Source organism: Eleutherodactylus coqui, chromosome 1 (genome assembly GCF_035609145.1).
Source record: "Eleutherodactylus coqui strain aEleCoq1 chromosome 1, aEleCoq1.hap1, whole genome shotgun sequence".
NCBI lineage: Eukaryota > Metazoa > Chordata > Amphibia > Anura > Eleutherodactylidae > Eleutherodactylus > Eleutherodactylus coqui.
In genome coordinates this window covers 399,247,229-399,268,950 of record NC_089837.1, presented here as the reverse complement: position 1 = coordinate 399,268,950, position 21,722 = coordinate 399,247,229, and the positions used below count along the sequence as shown (strand labels likewise).

General features: G+C 40.9%; 1 protein-coding gene across 2 annotated transcripts in view; it reads left to right on the top strand.

The window, feature by feature from the left end:
- Positions 1 to 21,722, top strand: part of NALCN (sodium leak channel, non-selective) — a 421,791-nt gene that overhangs the window by 291,450 nt on the left and 108,619 nt on the right. For both annotated transcript variants that reach the window (XM_066593014.1, XM_066593005.1), the window contains one exon: positions 21,251 to 21,392. In XM_066593014.1, coding sequence (XP_066449111.1) covers positions 21,251 to 21,392 — 142 coding nt within the window. The remainder of the gene's footprint in view (positions 1 to 21,250; positions 21,393 to 21,722) is intronic.

The following is a 21,722-nucleotide window of genomic DNA, read 5'->3' as shown; positions in this document are numbered from 1 at the left end:
TGCGGAAAACTGCACAGAAATGAGCATGCTGCGATTTTTCTGCCACAAGCAAAAATTTCCGCTCATGTGCAGGAAGCAGCGGGTCTCCATAGGAGGCTATGGGCATTTTTTACTGCGAAATCCGGGGTAGCCGCCTGCCCCAGATTCTGCAAATCAAATCCACCTGTGTTCTCATGTCGTCTTGGAGAACTAAGCTTCTGGGTTCTCGTACAACTAGAGGCAACAGCTGCATTGATTTTTCCAGGTACTTTTACTTTCTTGCCATATTCCATGAACTTACTAATAATAATACTAATAAGTAAACTAAAAAAAACTTTGGTTCTGAGTATTCTAATAAGTTGACTGCTTTTGATTTTGTAAGAGTGCACATTATCTGGTAGTTCTGTGCCATATCAAAGGGGGGTTTCTGGTATTTAACAGGATTTTCTGAAACGTAAAAAAATTCTGGCCATGGAATAGTCGACAATAATAAAAGTAAATGAAAACTACCATTTTAATTGGTTTCCCTATCCAGAGCAGCTGTCCTGGTTCGTGCTGCTCCAGTCCCTGAAGAAGCTGCAGTGGTAAATTGCTGTTCATTGTACTGTAAATGTGACAGCTCAGCCAATCACAGGCTTTAATGGTCATATGCCATTCATAGATTATCACTGCTAAAGACACGTGGCAGCTGCAGGTTCTTCCAGGACCGAAACAGCAAGGACCAAGGAAGCTGTGCTGGATAGGGAGGCCATTTAAGATAAATAGTGATTAGCTAGATATCAATGATGATTCTTATCAGCGCCGCAAGCAAATGCTGATAGTATTCTTACAGCTGGTATCCCGCAGGCAGTTCTCAGCGGGACACCAGCGGAAAACTCAGAGAACAATGCAGCTATTTGCATATACAAAGTAGCTGCTTTGTTCTTGGCGCTATCGCAGTGGTATCCTGCTCCGCCTACATTAACTCTTAAGTAGCTAATTAGCTACTTAGAGTTATGCAAAGATGATTGCTGAAAACTGTCACTCAAACTGTCGTTTGAGCAATTATCTTTCAGTGAAAATGGACCTTTAATCTTTCAGCAATTTAAAAAAATTATCTTTGCGTAAAAGGACCTTAACCCTTTCCAATCCACTGTCTGACGTCTAAAGACATTCTGATTGAAGGCTGTACAGCTCCAATGTCAGAAGACGTCCGGCAAGGTATTCTTACTGTAGATTACTGGCCGTTCTGTTGTCGGGGGCCTCTCCAGCGTGTCCCATATCACAGTACTGGCTCTAACCAGCAAATGGCACCATTGTATAAGGGCAGAAAGAGAAAAACCCCTAGGAAACCCTGAATCCAAAATTGGATTGCAAAGGGTTAAGACATTACACCTGCTTTGATTAACCAGTTATGCCCAAATGAGCAGTGCTGGCTGCTCATAATAGCATGTAATATCTTAAGGCCCATTTAGACACAATGAATATTGCTCAAAATGTGCTCAAAAGCCATCTTTTGAGCGATAATCGTTGTGTCTAAATGTGACCATCTTTCAGTTTTCTGCCGAACGATGGTTTTCAGTTTGGCTTGAAAACGGTCATTCTGCTGAACAGCTGATAATATGGACCACACACTGTGTTGTGCCCGGAGAGTACTGATTACAGCTGATTGCATTGTCTCAGCTGTTCTCAGCTGTCAGCCCCACTGGCAGAATAAAAGGAATTTATTTAGAGAACAGCAGGCGGTCCTCTGAATAAATTCAACTCCTGGCAGCTCACAGGCTGCTAATTGGTACTAATGGGCATTAGTACCAATTAGCAGGTTATGCAAAAGGATTACTCAAAAGCCATCTTTTCAGCAATCATCTGTGCGACTAAATGGGCCTTTAGACTAATAACGCATACTAGTACACAATGTCCATCAGGTAGTCAGAGAAGTGGTTTGACCATCTTTGTTTTTCCATGTTCGGAGGTTCGCTTTAATCACCAAATCTCTGTGTTCTACAGATGTTCCCTACAGATTCATTATCTGCCCTTTCCATGGGTCCTGGCTATAAAGCTACCGTAATTAAAGCATTTGATGGAGTTCCCGGCTTCCCCTGATACCTATTGCTCATTATGATGTGCTATAGTGTTATAGCACATTATTTTTGGATGCTAGTTATTAGTTGAATACACATAGTAACGGTATGAATAATAGGTGTCTCTCAGGGATGACTGTAGTTTCCTTCCAAGCAAGTTTCTTATTTAAAGGAGAATAAGAAATCTTATCATGTTTTAGATGTTATATGTATGGTAGAAATTAGAACTTCACTTTTGTAAATTGTGTTCCTAATTAATTTAAATGGCCGATGATTCATAAGTGGGTCACATGTGATGTAAAAACTAAGATGATATTGAAATAAATTAATTATCCTAAGGTGTCAATTGAGAGTGAGGTACTCCTACTTCATACATAAATTTATTGCAGCTTCAAAGATCAATCCCTCATTGCCAACATATTAACATAACTACCGATAAAAATATACATACGTTAACCTGAGATTATATTAAGACACTGCTTTAGGTAATATGTAAATGGCACTCTGCAGAATGCCATATGATTATACTAGAATGTGATGTGCGATTTTATATCTTTATTCACACACACTTAACAGTTGTCACTTTGATGGAAACATCATGAGAAAAGAGGAGAACATAGAGCTTGAGATAAAACAACCATGTCTACCAGAAGAACTAGGGCCATTTTGCCAATAGGCACTGGAGGTCCAGTGCCTTGAGCGGCTCCTTGCGGAGGGCGGCAGGAAAATGAAATGTATTCTTTTACCTCTTCCTCTTCCCGGGTTTCAGATGGAGTTTCCAGTACACTTCATCTCATGGGGGATTAGATCCACATGGCAGCAGGACAGAGTCAGGCAGAGAGACAAGTAATACACCTCCCTCCCCCTGACGGGATCCGGTGCTGATTGGTGGGATTTCTATGAGCTGCTCCAGTATAGATTGTATACAGCCACACTGCGGAGGCAGAGGGCTGTGTTGGTACTTCTATCGCCTTATTGCTCTCCTGGGGAGTACATATAGTTCAGCAGGATAGTGGAGGTGGTGGATGATGGCTACAGTATAGTCCACATCATGGCGTTAGATATGTGGAAGCATCAGCCCCAGTTCGTTCTGCTTCGAGGTTTCCTTCCTTATCAATAACTTCTATTTATTTCCACAAAAAGAAGATATAACCCCTATATTGGTACTCTGCTGCTAATGTACCAGTAATCTCTGCAGGAAGGCAGTGTAAGGCCACATTCACACAGGCAGTGAAAGCTGTGGAATTTCTGCTACTAGCAGAATCGCTGCAGAAATTCTGCAGTATTTACTGTACAAGCCAAGCAAATGAGACTTTACAAATCTCCATCATATGTAGCGGGATTTTTTTTTGCTGTGGAAATGCTAGAAATTTAACAAATGCTGCGGAATACAAATCCCCAGCAGGCCCATTAATGTTGTGGAATTTGCAGCGGATTTTCACCACAAGATCAATTGAGAACATAGAAACTGCACCAAAATCTGTAAATACACTGTTGTTGCGGATTTTGTAACATTTCCAAAACGCACTGAATCTGCTTGGAAATCTGCGCTTGTTGATATTTGAAAATTACGTTTTCCAGTGTGAACTCAGTGCAGGATGCATCATACCACAAAAAGCTACACAATCCACAGCAAAAATCTACACGTAAAAATGAAAGTACATATAGAAAATTTTCAACAAAAAGCGCAGCATAATTTCTGCAGCTCAAGCAGGCTTGATAAAGACTATATCCTAGTCGAAACGTTGCCTGTACTTGTCTTTTTGAATGCTGCCACTTTCTTCACTTGGAATAGCTCTTCTAAGCTGTCTCCCCCTCATCGGCTCACCTTCTCTCTCCTCCCCTCCGACTGTTTGCAGTTGGAGGGGGCAGAGCTAAGCTCCTGCCACCTCCCATTGCAAACAGACTGAGGGGAGGAGACAGGAGGAGAGAAGGGGAGGGAGTTTAGCAGTCATGCTGCTAAATTCCCTCCCACCTCCCTTCTCCGGCTGCTGTTATTGGCTCCAATAGGAGTCTATGTAAGCAGCCGACGTATTCCGAGTGGAAAGATAGTTCAGGACTATCTTTCCTGCCCGGTGTAAAAGCGCCCGTTGCTTTATTGGCCAGCCGGGCGCTTTTACGCCGCGGGAATACGCCTGTATGATCTGATGCATTGAAAGCCACCACATCAGAACGTAGCGTATATCGGCCGGCTGTGAAAACGGCGGCCGATATACGCTCATGTAAATAAGCCCTAAGGGTGTATTTACACAGGAGCACCTCGCCTGAGATTGTTGTGTGCAACTCGCATCACACGACACATGGATTAGGATTTAGGAAACAAAACCCACATGCAGCTGAAAAAAATCATGCAGGTTAGAGTGATTGATTTTGATGTTTTCAGAATGCTATATCTGTTTGATTTGCTTTGCACGGGGTGAAATCTTTCATTTTTGTTTTTCAAACGGAATAAATAGCGCTTTTAGGTGATGCCAAATTGCTATCACTGCCGTGTGAGGAGCATTTCATCTATCCAGCAGTGAAAGGGTTACAGCCCAACACATTTCATCAGGAAATGTGAATAGGAGTGAAAAAGTAGGTATAAATAAATATGTATACAATCCAAAGATTTCAGGGGAAATGTCTGGATGGACTCAGCTCCTTCATTCAACATCAGCTGTTTGCCAGGGGTGCTGTTTGTGCCGGGCAACACATTCTTAAAAAGGCTCTGTATGATATCATTGCAGTTCATAAAGCTGCATTTTCCTCTCTTCCATACCCCTGACCCCCCCTATGTTCTAATGATACTACTGTATATAGTGGTACTACCCCCCCACTTCACCCGAAAATAAGCCCTAGCCTTATTTTCAGAGATGCTTGAAATATAAGCCCTACCTGATAATAAGCCCTAGTTACACTACATTAATAAAAAGAATACATTACCTAGCAGGCTCGGTCCAGATCCCTCCCGATGCTCTCTAGATGTTTGGCACTGCTCATCAACATCACTTCCAGATTACGGGATTCATAAATTCCACCTCCAAGAAGCGACGGCTCTGATTGGTTCTTCGACCACTGCTCAGCCAATCAATACAGCAATGGATGAACCAATGCGATGGCTGTGATTGGCCGTGGCTCAGCCAAATCCTAAATCCCGCCTCCACAACGCGATTGCTGTTGATTTATTCTTCGACCACTGCTCAGCCAATCAATGCAGTGCTGGCTAAACCAATCATAGCCATCACATTGATTTATCCAGCGCTGCATTGATTGGTTCTTCGACCGCTGCTCAGCCAATCATTGCAACGCATAGATGTTAGGGTCCTTTTAGATGAGCCAATTACCTTTTGCATCAGTGACATCAGCGCTGGCCCGTTCGCTCTTGTGCTGCCTGTTTAGACAGGCAGATACTTCATTGGCTCTTTCAAATGAGAATCATTTAGTCTTTCACATTCGCTGAATAAGCAGTTTACATGAACGATCCAACAATAACTTTTATGGCCGCATAAAATGAATAAATGAAAGCTGAACGATTATCATTCGTCGTCCGCCCGTTAGCTCGCTTTTAAAATGAACGATTATCAATCATTTCGGCTCGTTTAAATGATTTTTAAAATGACAATCGTTCCGTCTAAAATCGCCGTAACTCTTCTCTGTTCTTCGTTGAAGCGGAGCTGTTACACACATTTATAGCGTGTTTTATCTGAAGAAATGATGCGTCTTTGACCCTTTATTTATTTCTGTCTCAAGACAGAGGATTTACTTTAAGTGCCACAAATGTCTTTTTTAACTGCGAGTTGTTTGTCTACACATTAAGATAGAATTTGCCGATATAATGTTCCTACCTTGTGTGAAATATGTAATTCTGAAAGCAACAGCTGAATACAGATTATGGATTCCTGCTGTCTTGGGGGAGGTCTGGTTCTGCAGAGTATATAAAAAATTCCATAAATTCAACATTTTATAGTCAAGCAATTTCGTTTTTCCAATTCAGAAAATTGCCTATTAATTCTGGATGTAAAAAACCCCCATAAGAAATCAAGCTACATATTGAGTAGAGATATTATATTAGAAGACACCTGACAAAAAATGTAAAAAATAGTAGCACTGTCTTGTATGATTGTTTTGCCCACATGATTGAAGAAAATATACCTCTTCAGTGGTTATTACAGCATCAGTACATACAGGCTATTTTTTTGCTTTCAAGATCTCTGCTTGCTGTTATTCAATAGGAACCTTCATGTGCTTTTCATACCAGTATGCAGCTTATCAGAAGGCAGAGCCCTGACACACACATGCTATGAGCTATGATGATACTTGGCTAGCTTCATACCACATTTCTGCCATCTACTGGAGTTTTCATACTGCAAATAACTGTAGTATTCTGCTACAACTAGATGCAACCATTGCAGTCTTCTGTCTGGTTAAAAAACAGTATCCAAACAAACCTTAATGTTTTATAATGGAAGTCCATGGCAACGGCATCCAACTGCAGCCGGTTGTAGCAGTCAGGCTTGGAGTAGCCACAAGGGAATAGGTGAATCCCCTGGTGGGCCCTGAGCTAGGGTGAACTGGTGGGCCCCCAGCCCCCTACTACCTACATGAACCACATACAGAATCTGCACTTTTTGGGTAAATGGGAATTCTACCAATTCCTGCCGACTGCATTCTCAATATACTTTAGTGGAAACGAGGCCAGACTGAAGCCCAGCCATCTTTCTATTGAAACATAAAAAGATGGTCAGGGAGGCGCTTCAACTGGTTATCTGGGGGGTGTGTCACTGGGTGATCCGAATAAGTGAATTTAAAAGGTATAATACTATAAAGTAAAATAAAATAAAATGGGACTTACCCGGTGTATGGTGGAAACCCCTGTGGAGAGGGGTCCCACCAACACCTCCTAGTCCAAGTTGGCTTGTCAGACCTCTAAAGGGTCTTACTCCTCTGGTGTCGTCCTGGTTCCTGAGTTGTTGGAGTCTGCTGCAGAGCCTCTGTGTCCAAATGGTAAATTGGACCCACGGAAACGTGATAGCGATGAAAAAAAGAAAAAATAGCTCTTGCGCCGTCTCAACAAACAACTGGAGTTGACAATTTGATATTGTCTAAAAGATTTAATGAAGTACAACGCGTTTCGTCGCACAAAAGCGACTTTATCAAGTACATACACCATAACACAACAATGCATACTTATATAGGAACTTACATGTATGTAGTGGTGTTGATGGGATGAGTAACCGGTGGTGGGTAGCTCACATGACCTACACGTCATGTGTGCCACGTCAGCATAGTTGTTGCCAGTAGGAAAAACGAAAGTGAAACTACTTCCGGGTATGCGGAGGTCACGTGACCCGTGTAGGTATACGTATACAAAGAGCTTAATAGCTCTAAGTGTATACCGCTGTATAACACCATGTATGGGTGTGATGCAGGCGATGGATGAAGTGTATTACGGGCTCCGGTGTGCGTGGCCGGCATGGAAGTGCCGGTCGTCATGACGCTGGGTGCGTCATGACGCCGAGGACGTGAGGACTCCCAGTAGCGCTGGTGCCTGTAAAATGTAACCAAGGCAACCAGCGTCAGAGCGTCATGCCGCGAGGATACGTCCCGACGTCAAGGACGTGAGGACGTATAGTGTGCTGGCGTCTGTTGATGTAATGATGAGTGTAACTATGGCGACCGGCGCCGTGGGATGGCGTAGTGACGTAGGTACGTCAGTAACTACTCAGACCCAGCGTAGATTACATGGTGCCGTGTTGTCATGGAGACAAATGCCGTTTAAAGGTGTCCTGCAGGTAAGTAGTAAGAGTATAATTTGTATAATCATATGTGTAGAACGGTACATACAGAAACAAAGTAGATTAAAGCCTTGATCTGAAATAAAATATAGCAGAGCAAAATCTGCCTCCCAATAAAATAATAATTATGTATGGATGCATAAAAAATATTTTTTGAAAAAACATGTGATACAAACTGGAAAAAATAGAGATGTAGTTTTTAGATTAATATATGCAATATCTCAATGTGGATTAATAGGGCCGCTGGAGCCTGGTGGAGATAATGGTAAAATGAATAATAATAATAATAAAAGCGGCTGATAAGAATAAAATAGAATATTTTTCAGATATTAAAATATTAGAAAAAGTATATATATATATATATCTATACATATATGTGCAATATATTAAACATTGGAATATTGCTGTATCAAAGGGTAGTACCGTGAATGGGATGACATATGGACGGGGAAGTACAAAAAATATATACAGGAAAATTACCAGAACAATTAAATAAAATTACAACACAATATGAAAGTAGGTATATATACGAAATGTTCAGATTTTTTCCAATACCTCATTTAGTCCATTGGGAACCAAAGTGTCCAAATGGAAAATCCAGAACATCTCCTTTTCGCGCAGTTTCTGGATGGACTTACTGTGTATCGTTTCTAGTGGTGTAACTTTCAGTTGTCTAAAGTCTTTATTGTGGTAATTTAAAAAATGGCGTGATATGCTGTGTTTAGTGAAACCATTTTTAATGTTATTCCGATGTTTATTTATCCTTTCCCTTAGGGAGTTTATGGTGCGGCCCACATACCTGTGTCCACATGGGCATTCTAGTAAATAAATCACTGATATGGTCTTGCATGTAAGATATTGTTTGATAGGTAAAGGTTCACCATCTTTAATTTTTATTTCTTTGCATTTATTAGTGATATTTAGACAACATTTGCATTTCTTTTCGCCACATTTGAAAACCCCTGTTAAGTTTCTATTAGTTTTATATGGTTTTTTATATGTCTTTTTTTCTTTTTTGGGGCAAGATGGTGCAAGAATATTTTTTAAAGTTTTGTTTTTTCTAAATACACACATGGGGTAGTTTGGGATTTTGCTCTTCAGAAACGGGTCTTCTTTTAGTATTGCCCAATTTTTATTGATGATTCCTTTGATTATGTTATGTTGTCTACTATACTTTGTAATAAACGCCAACCTAAAGTGATTCTTGTGTTCTTCTTTGTCATTCTTTTTTTCATCATTCTCATCATTCTCTTGATCTTCCTGTTTTTCTGTCTTGTCCTCTCCTGTTTTGTTTTTCAAGGCTTTCTGATACGCAGAGTCAATGAGGCTTTTTGGGTATCCTTTGTTTCTGAATCTTTCTTTTAGTATTTTAGCTTGCTTTTTAAACTCATCCGTGTTTGTACAGTTCCTTTTTATCCTTTGCAATTGTCCATATGGGATATTGAGCTTCCACTTTTTGTGATGGCAGCTCCGAAAGTCAAGATAACTGTTCGTATCGACAGGCTTGAAGTTGGTGCGTGTCATGATTCTTTCTCCCTCTGCTATTAATTCAAGGTCCAAAAATACTATTCTTTCTTTATTGATAGTAGATGTGAATCTGAATCCAAATTCATTTTTTGTGAGGTCATGTATATATGTTCTTAAATCCTCTTCTTCTCCTTCCCAGATTATAAGTAGATCATCTATATACCGTCGGTACATAATGATGCGTGGGTCAGAGAATCGATTTTTTTCAAAAACACCCATTACACAGTTCGCGAAACTAGGGGCACAGATCGTGCCCATCGCGGTGCCCCTAGTCTGCCTATAGAAATTGCCGTTATATGAAAAGAAGTTATTTTTCAAGATAAATGATATGGCTTTTAGAATAAATTCTTTTTGTTTGGTGGGCATGAGGGGATCTTCGCTTAGGGTCTCATCAATGGCTTCTACCCCTTTAGCGTGGTCAATGTTTGTGTAGAGAGATTCCACGTCCATTGTGCACCAAAGGTATGTTCCCTTCCATGGAATGTCCTTGACGTCCTGTAATAGGTGCCCCGAGTCTTTTGTATATGATTGTAGAGTCTTGACATACTTTTGTAGTTGTAGGTCCAAATATTCAGATAAACGGTTGGTAATGGCTTGCATGCCCGCTATTATTGGGCGTCCAGGGGGGTTGTCGATGTCTTTGTGAATCTTGGGTATTTGATAGAAGTAAGGCATCCCCACTGGTGAATCAATTATGTATTTAAATTCGGGTTTGGAAATACAGTTATCAGAATAAGCTTCTGTTAGTAATTTTTGGAAGTCTGCTTTAATTCTATCCGTTGGATCCCTCTTTACTCTTTCGTAGTAATCTTCATTATTGAGTATTTTCATGGATTCCTCATGATAATTGTCGTAATCTATGATAACTATGCCACCCCCTTTGTCAGCGTTTCTGATGACTATATTATCATTTTTCTCCAGCTGCCGAAGTGTTGTTCTTTGATCCTTCATTAAATTATCGTTCCTTGGGGTCGTACTTTTTTTCCCATTTATATCTTTAAATTCTTTCAGAACTTTCTGGTAAAAAAGTTCCACATACTCACCTTTCGATTCTATAGGGAAGAATCTGCTTATAGGTTTAAGGTGGGTAGTGATGGGGTCATCCATCTTGAATTCCAGTTCTTCCGTTGGATCTGTAGGTTTAGTTGTACCTTTTATCTCTTGTATGTGGTAGTGTCTATTCAGAGTTATTTTTCTTATGAAAGAGTTAAGGTCAACAAATAATTCAAACAAATTGGATGACGTCATGGGGCTGAAGGACAGGCCTTTGGCTAGAATCTCCATTTCTTTCCTTTTTAATATATGTTTGGAAAGGTTAAATATTCCATTTTTTCTCGCTTCTTCTGGAGTTACCGTTTCTTCTGATGCACGCTGGTTTTTGTTCTTGTTGCTATTTCGACCGCCCCTCTTGCCCCTCCTGTTTCTCCTCCTGTTTTTTTTGATGATAGAAAAGGAGTTGTCTTGGGTTGTTTTTGGATTGGCTGATAGAATTGGTTTATTCTTGAACGTGCTGTGGATGTTCCGTTTATTCGGTTTGTTCGATCGGTCCCTATATTCTGAGTAATAATCATCGGTGGAGTTGTTGATATCGTAGTGGCCACCGGGGTAAGGAGATTCAATGTTGTATTCTCGGGGGTAGGGGATGGAACTTTGTCTAAAAAAGTCCGATTTTCCCTTATATTGTTCATCCTGTCCCTCGGTGCGTAGTTGTTGGTGTTAGAGATACATAAGTCTAATATATCGGTGGGGGAGTCCGCCATGGGGGAGCTGAGTAGAATTCTTTCCATATTTTCAGTGGTTTGTGAATTTGTCTCAGGGGTAAACGTCATATAGTCCTTGTTATTTTCTCCCCTATTCTGTTTGTTTGGATTAAAAGTTCTATTCGGTGCCGGGGTACATTCTGCTGTACTGCAGAAGGTGGAATCTATGGTGATGAGTGAATTAACGTTCTCATCTAAGTATCTCGCTCCTGAGGGGCAAAAGGAGACTCTATTGTTCCTACTGGGGCCCATGTCTGGGCTTTTGATGTAACTAATGATGGTTTGTGTTGCAACCCCTGGGATGTTTTTACTTGCTTTACTACCAGAGTGCCGTTGCTTGTAGTGGTTAAAATGGTAGTATCCTTTAGGCGATGGATGAAGTGTATTACGGGCTCCGGTGTGCGTGGCCGGCATGGAAGTGCCGGTCGTCATGAAGAAGAAATCCCCACCCCTCTGGTCACACGAATAACAACACAGACGAATATACACACAGAAACAAATATCACACTAGGAATACAACATCAAATCAGAGACCACCTAGCCACAAACAAGGCCCCACCACCAAACGACAAAACTATCAACCACATGAGACACATGCATATAGACAAAGACATGCAAATACAAGAACATACAATCAAACACAGAGACATCAACACATATACCATCAGAAAGAAAATATACAGATCCCATATCGTAATAACCATCCAAGAGATCAATATGATAAACACCAGCCTAAAGGATACTACCATTTTAACCACTACAAGCAACGGCACTCTGGTAGTAAAGCAAGTAAAAACATCCCAGGGGTTGCAACACAAACCATCATTAGTTACATCAAAAGCCCAGACATGGGCCCCAGTAGGAACAATAGAGTCTCCTTTTGCCCCTCAGGAGCGAGATACTTAGATGAGAACGTTAATTCACTCATCACCATAGATTCCACCTTCTGCAGTACAGCAGAATGTACCCCGGCACCGAATAGAACTTTTAATCCAAACAAACAGAATAGGGGAGAAAATAACAAGGACTATATGACGTTTACCCCTGAGACAAATTCACAAACCACTGAAAATATGGAAAGAATTCTACTCAGCTCCCCCATGGCGGACTCCCCCACCGATATATTAGACTTATGTATCTCTAACACCAACAACTACGCACCGAGGGACAGGATGAACAATATAAGGGAAAATCGGACTTTTTTAGACAAAGTTCCATCCCCTACCCCCGAGAATACAACATTGAATCTCCTTACCCCGGTGGCCACTACGATATCAACAACTCCACCGATGATTATTACTCAGAATATAGGGACCGATCGAACAAACCGAATAAACGGAACATCCACAGCACGTTCAAGAATAAACCAATTCTATCAGCCAATCCAAAAACAACCCAAGACAACTCCTTTTCTATCATCAAAAAAAACAGGAGGAGAAACAGGAGGGGCAAGAGGGGCGGTCGAAATAGCAACAAGAACAAAAACCAGCGTGCATCAGAAGAAACGGTAACTCCAGAAGAAGCGAGAAAAAATGGAATATTTAACCTTTCCAAACATATATTAAAAAGGAAAGAAATGGAGATTCTAGCCAAAGGCCTGTCCTTCAGCCCCATGACGTCATCCAATTTGTTTGAATTATTTGTTGACCTTAACTCTTTCATAAGAAAAATAACTCTGAATAGACACTACCACATACAAGAGATAAAAGGTACAACTAAACCTACAGATCCAACGGAAGACCTGGAATTCAAGATGGATGACCCCATCACTACCCACCTTAAACCTATAAGCAGATTCTTCCCTATAGAATCGAAAGGTGAGTATGTGGAACTTTTTTACCAGAAAGTTCTGAAAGAATTTAAAGATATAAATGGGAAAAAAAGTACGACCCCAAGGAACGATAATTTAACGAAGGGTCAAAGAACAACACTTCGGCAGCTGGAGAAAAATGATAATATAGTCATCAGAAACGCTGACAAAGGGGGTGGCATAGTTATCATAGATTACGACAATTATCATGAGGAATCCATGAAAATACTCAATAATGAAGATTACTACGAAAGAGTAAAGAGGGATCCAACGGATAGAATTAAAGCAGACTTCCAAAAATTACTAACAGAAGCTTATTCTGATAACTGTATTTCCAAACCCGAATTTAAATACATAATTGATTCACCAGTGGGGATGCCTTACTTCTATCAAATACCCAAGATTCACAAAGACATCGACAACCCCCCTGGACGCCCAATAATAGCGGGCATGCAAGCCATTACCAACCGTTTATCTGAATATTTGGACCTACAACTACAAAAGTATGTCAAGACTCTACAATCATATACAAAAGACTCGGGGCACCTATTACAGGACGTCAAGGACATTCCATGGAAGGGAACATACCTTTGGTGCACAATGGACGTGGAATCTCTCTACACAAACATTGACCACGCTAAAGGGGTAGAAGCCATTGATGAGACCCTAAGCGAAGATCCCCTCATGCCCACCAAACAAAAAGAATTTATTCTAAAAGCCATATCATTTATCTTGAAAAATAACTTCTTTTCATATAACGGCAATTTCTATAGGCAGACTAGGGGCACCGCGATGGGCACGATCTGTGCCCCTAGTTTCGCGAACTGTGTAATGGGTGTTTTTGAAAAAAATCGATTCTCTGACCCACGCATCATTATGTACCGACGGTATATAGATGATCTACTTATAATCTGGGAAGGAGAAGAAGAGGATTTAAGAACATATATACATGACCTCACAAAAAATGAATTTGGATTCAGATTCACATCTACTATCAATAAAGAAAGAATAGTATTTTTGGACCTTGAATTAATAGCAGAGGGAGAAAGAATCATGACACGCACCAACTTCAAGCCTGTCGATACGAACAGTTATCTTGACTTTCGGAGCTGCCATCACAAAAAGTGGAAGCTCAATATCCCATATGGACAATTGCAAAGGATAAAAAGGAACTGTACAAACACGGATGAGTTTAAAAAGCAAGCTAAAATACTAAAAGAAAGATTCAGAAACAAAGGATACCCAAAAAGCCTCATTGACTCTGCGTATCAGAAAGCCTTGAAAAACAAAACAGGAGAGGACAAGACAGAAAAACAGGAAGATCAAGAGAATGATGAGAATGATGAAAAAAAGAATGACAAAGAAGAACACAAGAATCACTTTAGGTTGGCGTTTATTACAAAGTATAGTAGACAACATAACATAATCAAAGGAATCATCAATAAAAATTGGGCAATACTAAAAGAAGACCCGTTTCTGAAGAGCAAAATCCCAAACTACCCCATGTGTGTATTTAGAAAAAACAAAACTTTAAAAAATATTCTTGCACCATCTTGCCCCAAAAAAGAAAAAAAGACATATAAAAAACCATATAAAACTAATAGAAACTTAACAGGGGTTTTCAAATGTGGCGAAAAGAAATGCAAATGTTGTCTAAATATCACTAATAAATGCAAAGAAATAAAAATTAAAGATGGTGAACCTTTACCTATCAAACAATATCTTACATGCAAGACCATATCAGTGATTTATTTACTAGAATGCCCATGTGGACACAGGTATGTGGGCCGCACCATAAACTCCCTAAGGGAAAGGATAAATAAACATCGGAATAACATTAAAAATGGTTTCACTAAACACAGCATATCACGCCATTTTTTAAATTACCACAATAAAGACTTTAGACAACTGAAAGTTACACCACTAGAAACGATACACAGTAAGTCCATCCAGAAACTGCGCGAAAAGGAGATGTTCTGGATTTTCCATTTGGACACTTTGGTTCCCAATGGACTAAATGAGGTATTGGAAAAAATCTGAACATTTCGTATATATACCTACTTTCATATTGTGTTGTAATTTTATTTAATTGTTCTGGTAATTTTCCTGTATATATTTTTTGTACTTCCCCGTCCATATGTCATCCCATTCACGGTACTACCCTTTGATACAGCAATATTCCAATGTTTAATATATTGCACATATATGTATAGATATATATATATATATACTTTTTCTAATATTTTAATATCTGAAAAATATTCTATTTTATTCTTATCAGCCGCTTTTATTATTATTATTATTCATTTTACCATTATCTCCACCAGGCTCCAGCGGCCCTATTAATCCACATTGAGATATTGCATATATTAATCTAAAAACTACATCTCTATTTTTTCCAGTTTGTATCACATGTTTTTTCAAAAAATATTTTTTATGCATCCATACATAATTATTATTTTATTGGGAGGCAGATTTTGCTCTGCTATATTTTATTTCAGATCAAGGCTTTAATCTACTTTGTTTCTGTATGTACCGTTCTACACATATGATTATACAAATTATACTCTTACTACTTACCTGCAGGACACCTTTAAACGGCATTTGTCTCCATGACAACACGGCACCATGTAATCTACGCTGGGTCTGAGTAGTTACTGACGTACCTACGTCACTACGCCATCCCACGGCGCCGGTCGCCATAGTTACACTCATCATTACATCAACAGACGCCAGCACACTATACGTCCTCACGTCCTTGACGTCGGGACGTATCCTCGCGGCATGACGCTCTGACGCTGGTTGCCTTGGTTACATTTTACAGGCACCAGCGCTACTGGGAGTCCTCACGTCCTCGGCGTCATGACGCACTCTGCGTCATGACGACCGGCACTTCCATGCCGGCCACGCACACCGGAGCCCGTAATACACTTCATCCATCGCCTGCATCACACCCATACATGGTGTTATACAGCGGTATACACTTAGAGCTATTAAGCTCTTTGTATACGTATACCTACACGGGTCACGTGACCTCCGCATACCCGGAAGTAGTTTCACTTTCGTTTTTCCTACTGGCAACAACTATGCTGACGTGGCACACATGACGTGGAGGTCATGTGAGCTACCCACCACCGGTTACTCATCCCATCAACACCACTACATACATGTAAGTTCCTATATAAGTATGCATTGTTGTGTTATGGTGTATGTACTTGATAAAGTCGCTTTTGTGCGACGAAACGCGTTGTACTTCATTAAATCTTTTAGACAATATCAAATTGTCAACTCCAGTTGTTTGTTGAGACGGCGCAAGAGCTATTTTTTCTTTTTTTCATCGCTATCATCTTTCTATTGAAGTATATTAAGAATTCTGTGATGAGGAATTTGTGAATGTGGATCGGGTAATATTTGTACATAGCTATACAGTGGGCCCCCAGATTGAATTTTACTGGTGGAACTGGGCACCCTAGTTCGATACTGGTAATAGTTAGGGCTGGGCAATTTGGCCAAGGATTAAAATCTCAAATTTTTTTTACCAATATTGTCTCAAGTCTCATTTTTATTCTCAATTTTCTTGTTTATTTGCTAAACAAGCTAAAAGAATTCCAAAATGCAGTTTTTAATATGAAGGAATTGCATGCAATATATACCGGTATACTGATTATCCAAATTGTATGGAATTATTCTGCTAATCCATACATATTAAAGGGAACCTGTCAGCATCTTCAGGGCCAAAAAGCCACCAGCCGTTGTTATGTAGCTGGGTTTAGCTTTGTAAAGATGCCGCTGTGATAAACGGCCGTCTCAGTATTATTTAGAAAAGGGAGTTATAACTTACCAGAGATAAATCCAGGATTCTTGTCCACTGGCCTTAGCTGCATGCAGATGTGAAGCTGCTTCACTGTGCTTTCACACAGGAGCGATCATCGCTCAGTGAATGGAGGCAGAGCGGGACGGAGATCTCTTCTGGACACCCACCTACACAGATGAGCGATTGCCTGTTTACGAAGGCCGATTGTTTGATTTTTTTATGCCTGCAGAAAACTAAACGACGAACAAATTATCACTGACAGCATTAACACTGAACAACTATAATTATCGTCTGATTCCCACGATCAAGCGAAAATCTGAACATCTATTGCTTAGTGTAATTCTTCTCTGTAGCCCCTTCAGCAGTATAATAGGAGCATAACTAGGCAAGGCTGGGCTCCATAGAAAACTTCTGAAGGTGCCTATATATATATATATATACATATATATACACTACCGTTCAAAAGTTTGGGGTCACCCAAACAATTTTGTGTTTTCCATGAAAAGTCACACTTATTCACCACCATGCGTTGTGAAATGAATAGAAAATAGAGTCAAGACATTGACAAGGTTAGAAATAATGATTTGTATTTGAAATAACATTGTTTTTACATCAAACTTTGCTTTCGTCAAAGAATCCTCCTTTTGCAGCAATTACAGCATTGCACACCTTTGACATTCTAGCTGTTAATTTGTTGAGGTAAGCTTGAGAAATTGCACCCCATGCTTCTAGAAGCATCTCCCACAAGTTGGATTGGTTGGATGGGCACTTCTGGCGTACCATACGGTCAAGCTGCTCCCACAACAGCTCAATGGGGTTCAGATCTGGTGACTGCGCTGGCCACTCCATTACCGATAGAATACCAGCTGCCTGCTTCTGCTGTAAATAGTTCTTGCACAATTTGGAGGTGTGTTTAGGGTCATTGTCCTGTTGTAGGATGAAATTGGTTCCAATCAAGCGCTGTCCACTGGGTATGGCATGGCGTTGCAAAATGGAGTGATAGCCTTCCTTATTCAGAATCCCTTTTACCCTGTACAAATCTCCCACCTTACCAGCACCAAAGCAACCCCAGACCATCACATTACCTCCACCATGCTTAAGAGATGGCGTCAGGCATTCTTCCAGCATCTTTTCATTTGTTCTGCGTCTCACAAACGTTCTTCTTTGTGATGCAAACACCTCAAACTTGGATTCATCCGTCCACAACACTTTTTTCCAGTCTTCCTCTGTCCAATGTCTGTGTTCTTTTGCCCATCTTAATCTTTTTCTTTTATTGGCCAGTCTCAGATATGGCTTTTTCTTTGCCACTCTGCCCTGAAGCCCAAAATCCCGCAGCCGCCTCTTCACTGTAGATGTTGACACTGGTGTTTTGCGGGTACTATTTAATGAAGATGCCAGTTGGGTACCTGTGAGGCGTCTATTTCTCAAACTACAGACTCTAATGTGCTTATCTTCTTGCTTAGTTGTGCAACGCGGCCTCCCACTTCTTTTTCTACTCTGGTTAGAGCCTGTTTGTGCTGTCCTCTGAAGGGAGTAGTACACACCGTTGTAGGAAATCTTCAATTTCTTAGCAATTTCTCGCATGGAATAGCCTTCATTTCTAAGAACAAGAATAGACTGTCGAGTTTCAGATGAAAGTTCTCTTTTTCTGGCCATTTTGAGCGTTTAATTGACCCCACAAATGTGATGCTCCAGAAACTCAATCTGCTCAGAGGAAGGTCAGTTTTGTAGCTTCTGTAACGAGCTAGACTGTTTTCAGATGTGTGAACATGATTGCACAAGGGTTTTCTAATCATCAATTAGCCTTCTGAGCCAATGAGCAAACACATTGTACCATTAGAACACTGGAGTGATAGTTGCTGGAAATGGGCCTCTATACACCTTTGTAGATATTGCACAAAAAACCAGACATTTGCAGCTAGAATAGTCATTTACCACATTAGCAATGTATAGAGTGCATTTGTTTAAAGTTAGGACTAGTTTAAAGTTATCTTCATTGAAAAGTACAGTGCTTTTCCTTCAAAAATAAGGACCTTTCAATGCGACCCCAAACTTTTGAACGGTAGTGTATATATATACACGGCATGTGTGTGTTGTGGCAATGTCTGCGTGTGGGGGGGGGGGGAGAAATCGGTGAAGACACAGTTCTCAGTTCTTCACTTAGTCCATATTAAAGTCCAAATAGCTTTCTTTTTCTTGATTTAGCAGTAGAACAGAAAACCCAGTGGAAAAACAGCATGTATGTTTAGTGCAATAACCACAAGAAACAGTTGCCTGTCAAGGTGCTAGCTGAACAATCATTTCACACCTACTTCTAACTTGTCAGTAAACCAGCAGCAGTCCACAATGGTAGCTGTTCTCACTCCGGGCTCTGACTGCCTGGACTTGCAGCCTTTTACGTCACAGTGATGTGCTTAGTGGAGCCAGCTGAGCTCACTGGGAACCAAGTACTCTCTACACACGCACATATATATATATATATATATATATATACACACACTGTATCTCTTTATATGCCACTTGCCTTTGTGGGAATGAAAAGGTAGGTTTGGCATCCAGTAGGTGCCTTGGTTGCATCTCCTGTACAATGGACTAGTTCCTGGCAGGTCCTCCCCTTAGGCCTCATGTCCACGGGGAAAATCAGGCCCGCCGCAGATTTTCATGCAGAATCCCACAGCTGGTCCCTCCTTTCCCGCGGACATGAGGCTAAAAAGAAGATTAAACTTACCTGTCTGGACGCTGCGGATCTTCCCTCCGTCGCAGCCAGATCTTCTTTCTTCGGCCCAGCGGCTGGCAGCGTGCCGCGCGCATGCGCCGGGCACCCCATTTTTTTTTAACTCCTGCTCTCCCGCGCCGGAGAGCAGAAATTCAGCTGCGGGTGTGCGGCGTATCCGGACGGCTTCCATAGGCTTCAATAGAAGTCTGCGGGAGCCGTCCCCGCAGGAGACCAGCACTAAAAATGGAGCATGCCGCCGGTGTTTTCCCGCACACGTAATCCGCGCCTTAGGGGAAAATGACATCCGCAGGTATTTAACTACCTGCGGGTGTCCAATGCTTCCCTATGGGGCACGGATCACGCTGCGGGAAAAACGCTGCAGATTTTAAATTACAATTTAGCCGTGGACATGACGCCTTAGCAATCCACTCTAGATACTTCACTGACTAGTATGGAGTTGCTGCTTGCAGGATCTACCAAAAGCAACTCCATTCTAGTCAGTTCAGTAGCAAAATGTCTAGAGGGGATTTCCTAAAGGGACTACCTGCCAGGAGTTACTCCATTCTAGATGGGACTCTGTGCATGGGAGGAGATAATATCAATTTCATGATTCAGAGGAAACTGATTCTGTGACAAAAAGGGGTAAATTAGGGTGAATGCACTGGGGCGCATTTGAATTGCAGAGTACAGAGCGGGCAACCTCCTCCAGATTCCACAGCAAGTACCGCCCATAGTATGCGATGCAAAAATGATTCTTCATGCATACGAGCAGAAATCGATTACGCAGCATGAATCGCAGCATGCTCCATTTTTCTGAGGATCCCGCACGGACGGCTTCCATTGAAGTCAATGGAAGCTGTCCGACCCGCAGCCCGTTCCATGGAAAAATCGGAAGTTTAAGAGAAAAAAATCTGTACTGTGCATGTCAGACAGCGAGCCATGCAGACCATCCGCAGTACAGAAAAGAAGAAAATACAGATACGCACCAATGTCAGCTGGGCACAGGGTTCGATTCTGCTGCGGGCTCCAACCCGTCCATGTGCACGCGGCCATAGTCAAATTAATTTGATTCATTTTCAGCCCTAGTAACGGAAAAGATTTGTTTTCATTATGCAGTAAAAACATATCCAATGTTGCATTTTTTAACGCAGCATTTACTGCGCTGACATGCGTTTTTGACAGCGTTTGACTGCATTTTCAGTAGAGTTATAAACACAACCGACCAAGCTGATATTGCCATGACTAAAAAAACGCTGTCAAAAATGCGGCAACCACATTCTACTGCTGAAAACGCACCCCATTCATTTCAATGGACAAAACATTGCATTTTTAAATGCAGAAACGCATGAAAATAGAACAGACAGCGCTTGAAAAAGGCAGCGTTAATAACGCTGCTTTTTAGCGCATGTCTGAGAAGCCCCATTGAAATCAGTGGTAGCGTTTGACAGCGTTTAGCACTGCACTGATAACGCATGTGTGAGAGTGACCTAAGGCTTTATTCAGGCGAGCATATTTTATGTCTGTGTTCTATCTTGGTATTTCACAGACAACGTGTGGGCTATACACACAGGCGAGTTTTCACATGATACTGCCTGTCCTATTCATGGATGAGACATGCAATGTGCACCATTCATGTGCTGTCCGATGCAAGTAGCACATGATACTCGGCGCAACTCACAATATGGCCATCTGAATGAGGAATAACCCTGTAGCAGAATGTGCTGTGAACCTGCCCTTGTTGTAGTCCTACAATTGCCATGATTTGTATGGCCCTTACTAATTATTGATATCTTTTTTTTTTCTAATTAAGGGAAAGTTTCATGAAGCAATTTATTGACCGTCAACAACAAGACACCAGCTGCCTTCTAAGAAGACTTCCATCTGCTTCTTCTTCCTCTTGTGATCACTCTAAACGATCTGGGATTGAGGAAAATAAATACATTGATCAAAAGGTATGTATGGATCATAGATTCTTATAGATAGACTCTATAAGGGTTTATTTTGTACTCTATATCATATATTCACTTTTTACTGCTTATTGCACAATATGTTCAAGGACTATATCAAAAATGTTTTGAAGGATTCTCTACTGTCAGTTGACAGTATAGCTTCTATTGTCTTACCTTTCGTATTCCTTTCATGTTAGAGCAGACCTGTCAGCTCTCTTGACACGTCTGCTTTAGTAAATACTATGAAATAACGATTCTGGAGCATTTTTTCTTAGAATTCTGAGTTATAACATTCATCTTTGAAGTGTGTTTACTATTCCCTAAAGGAGTGCA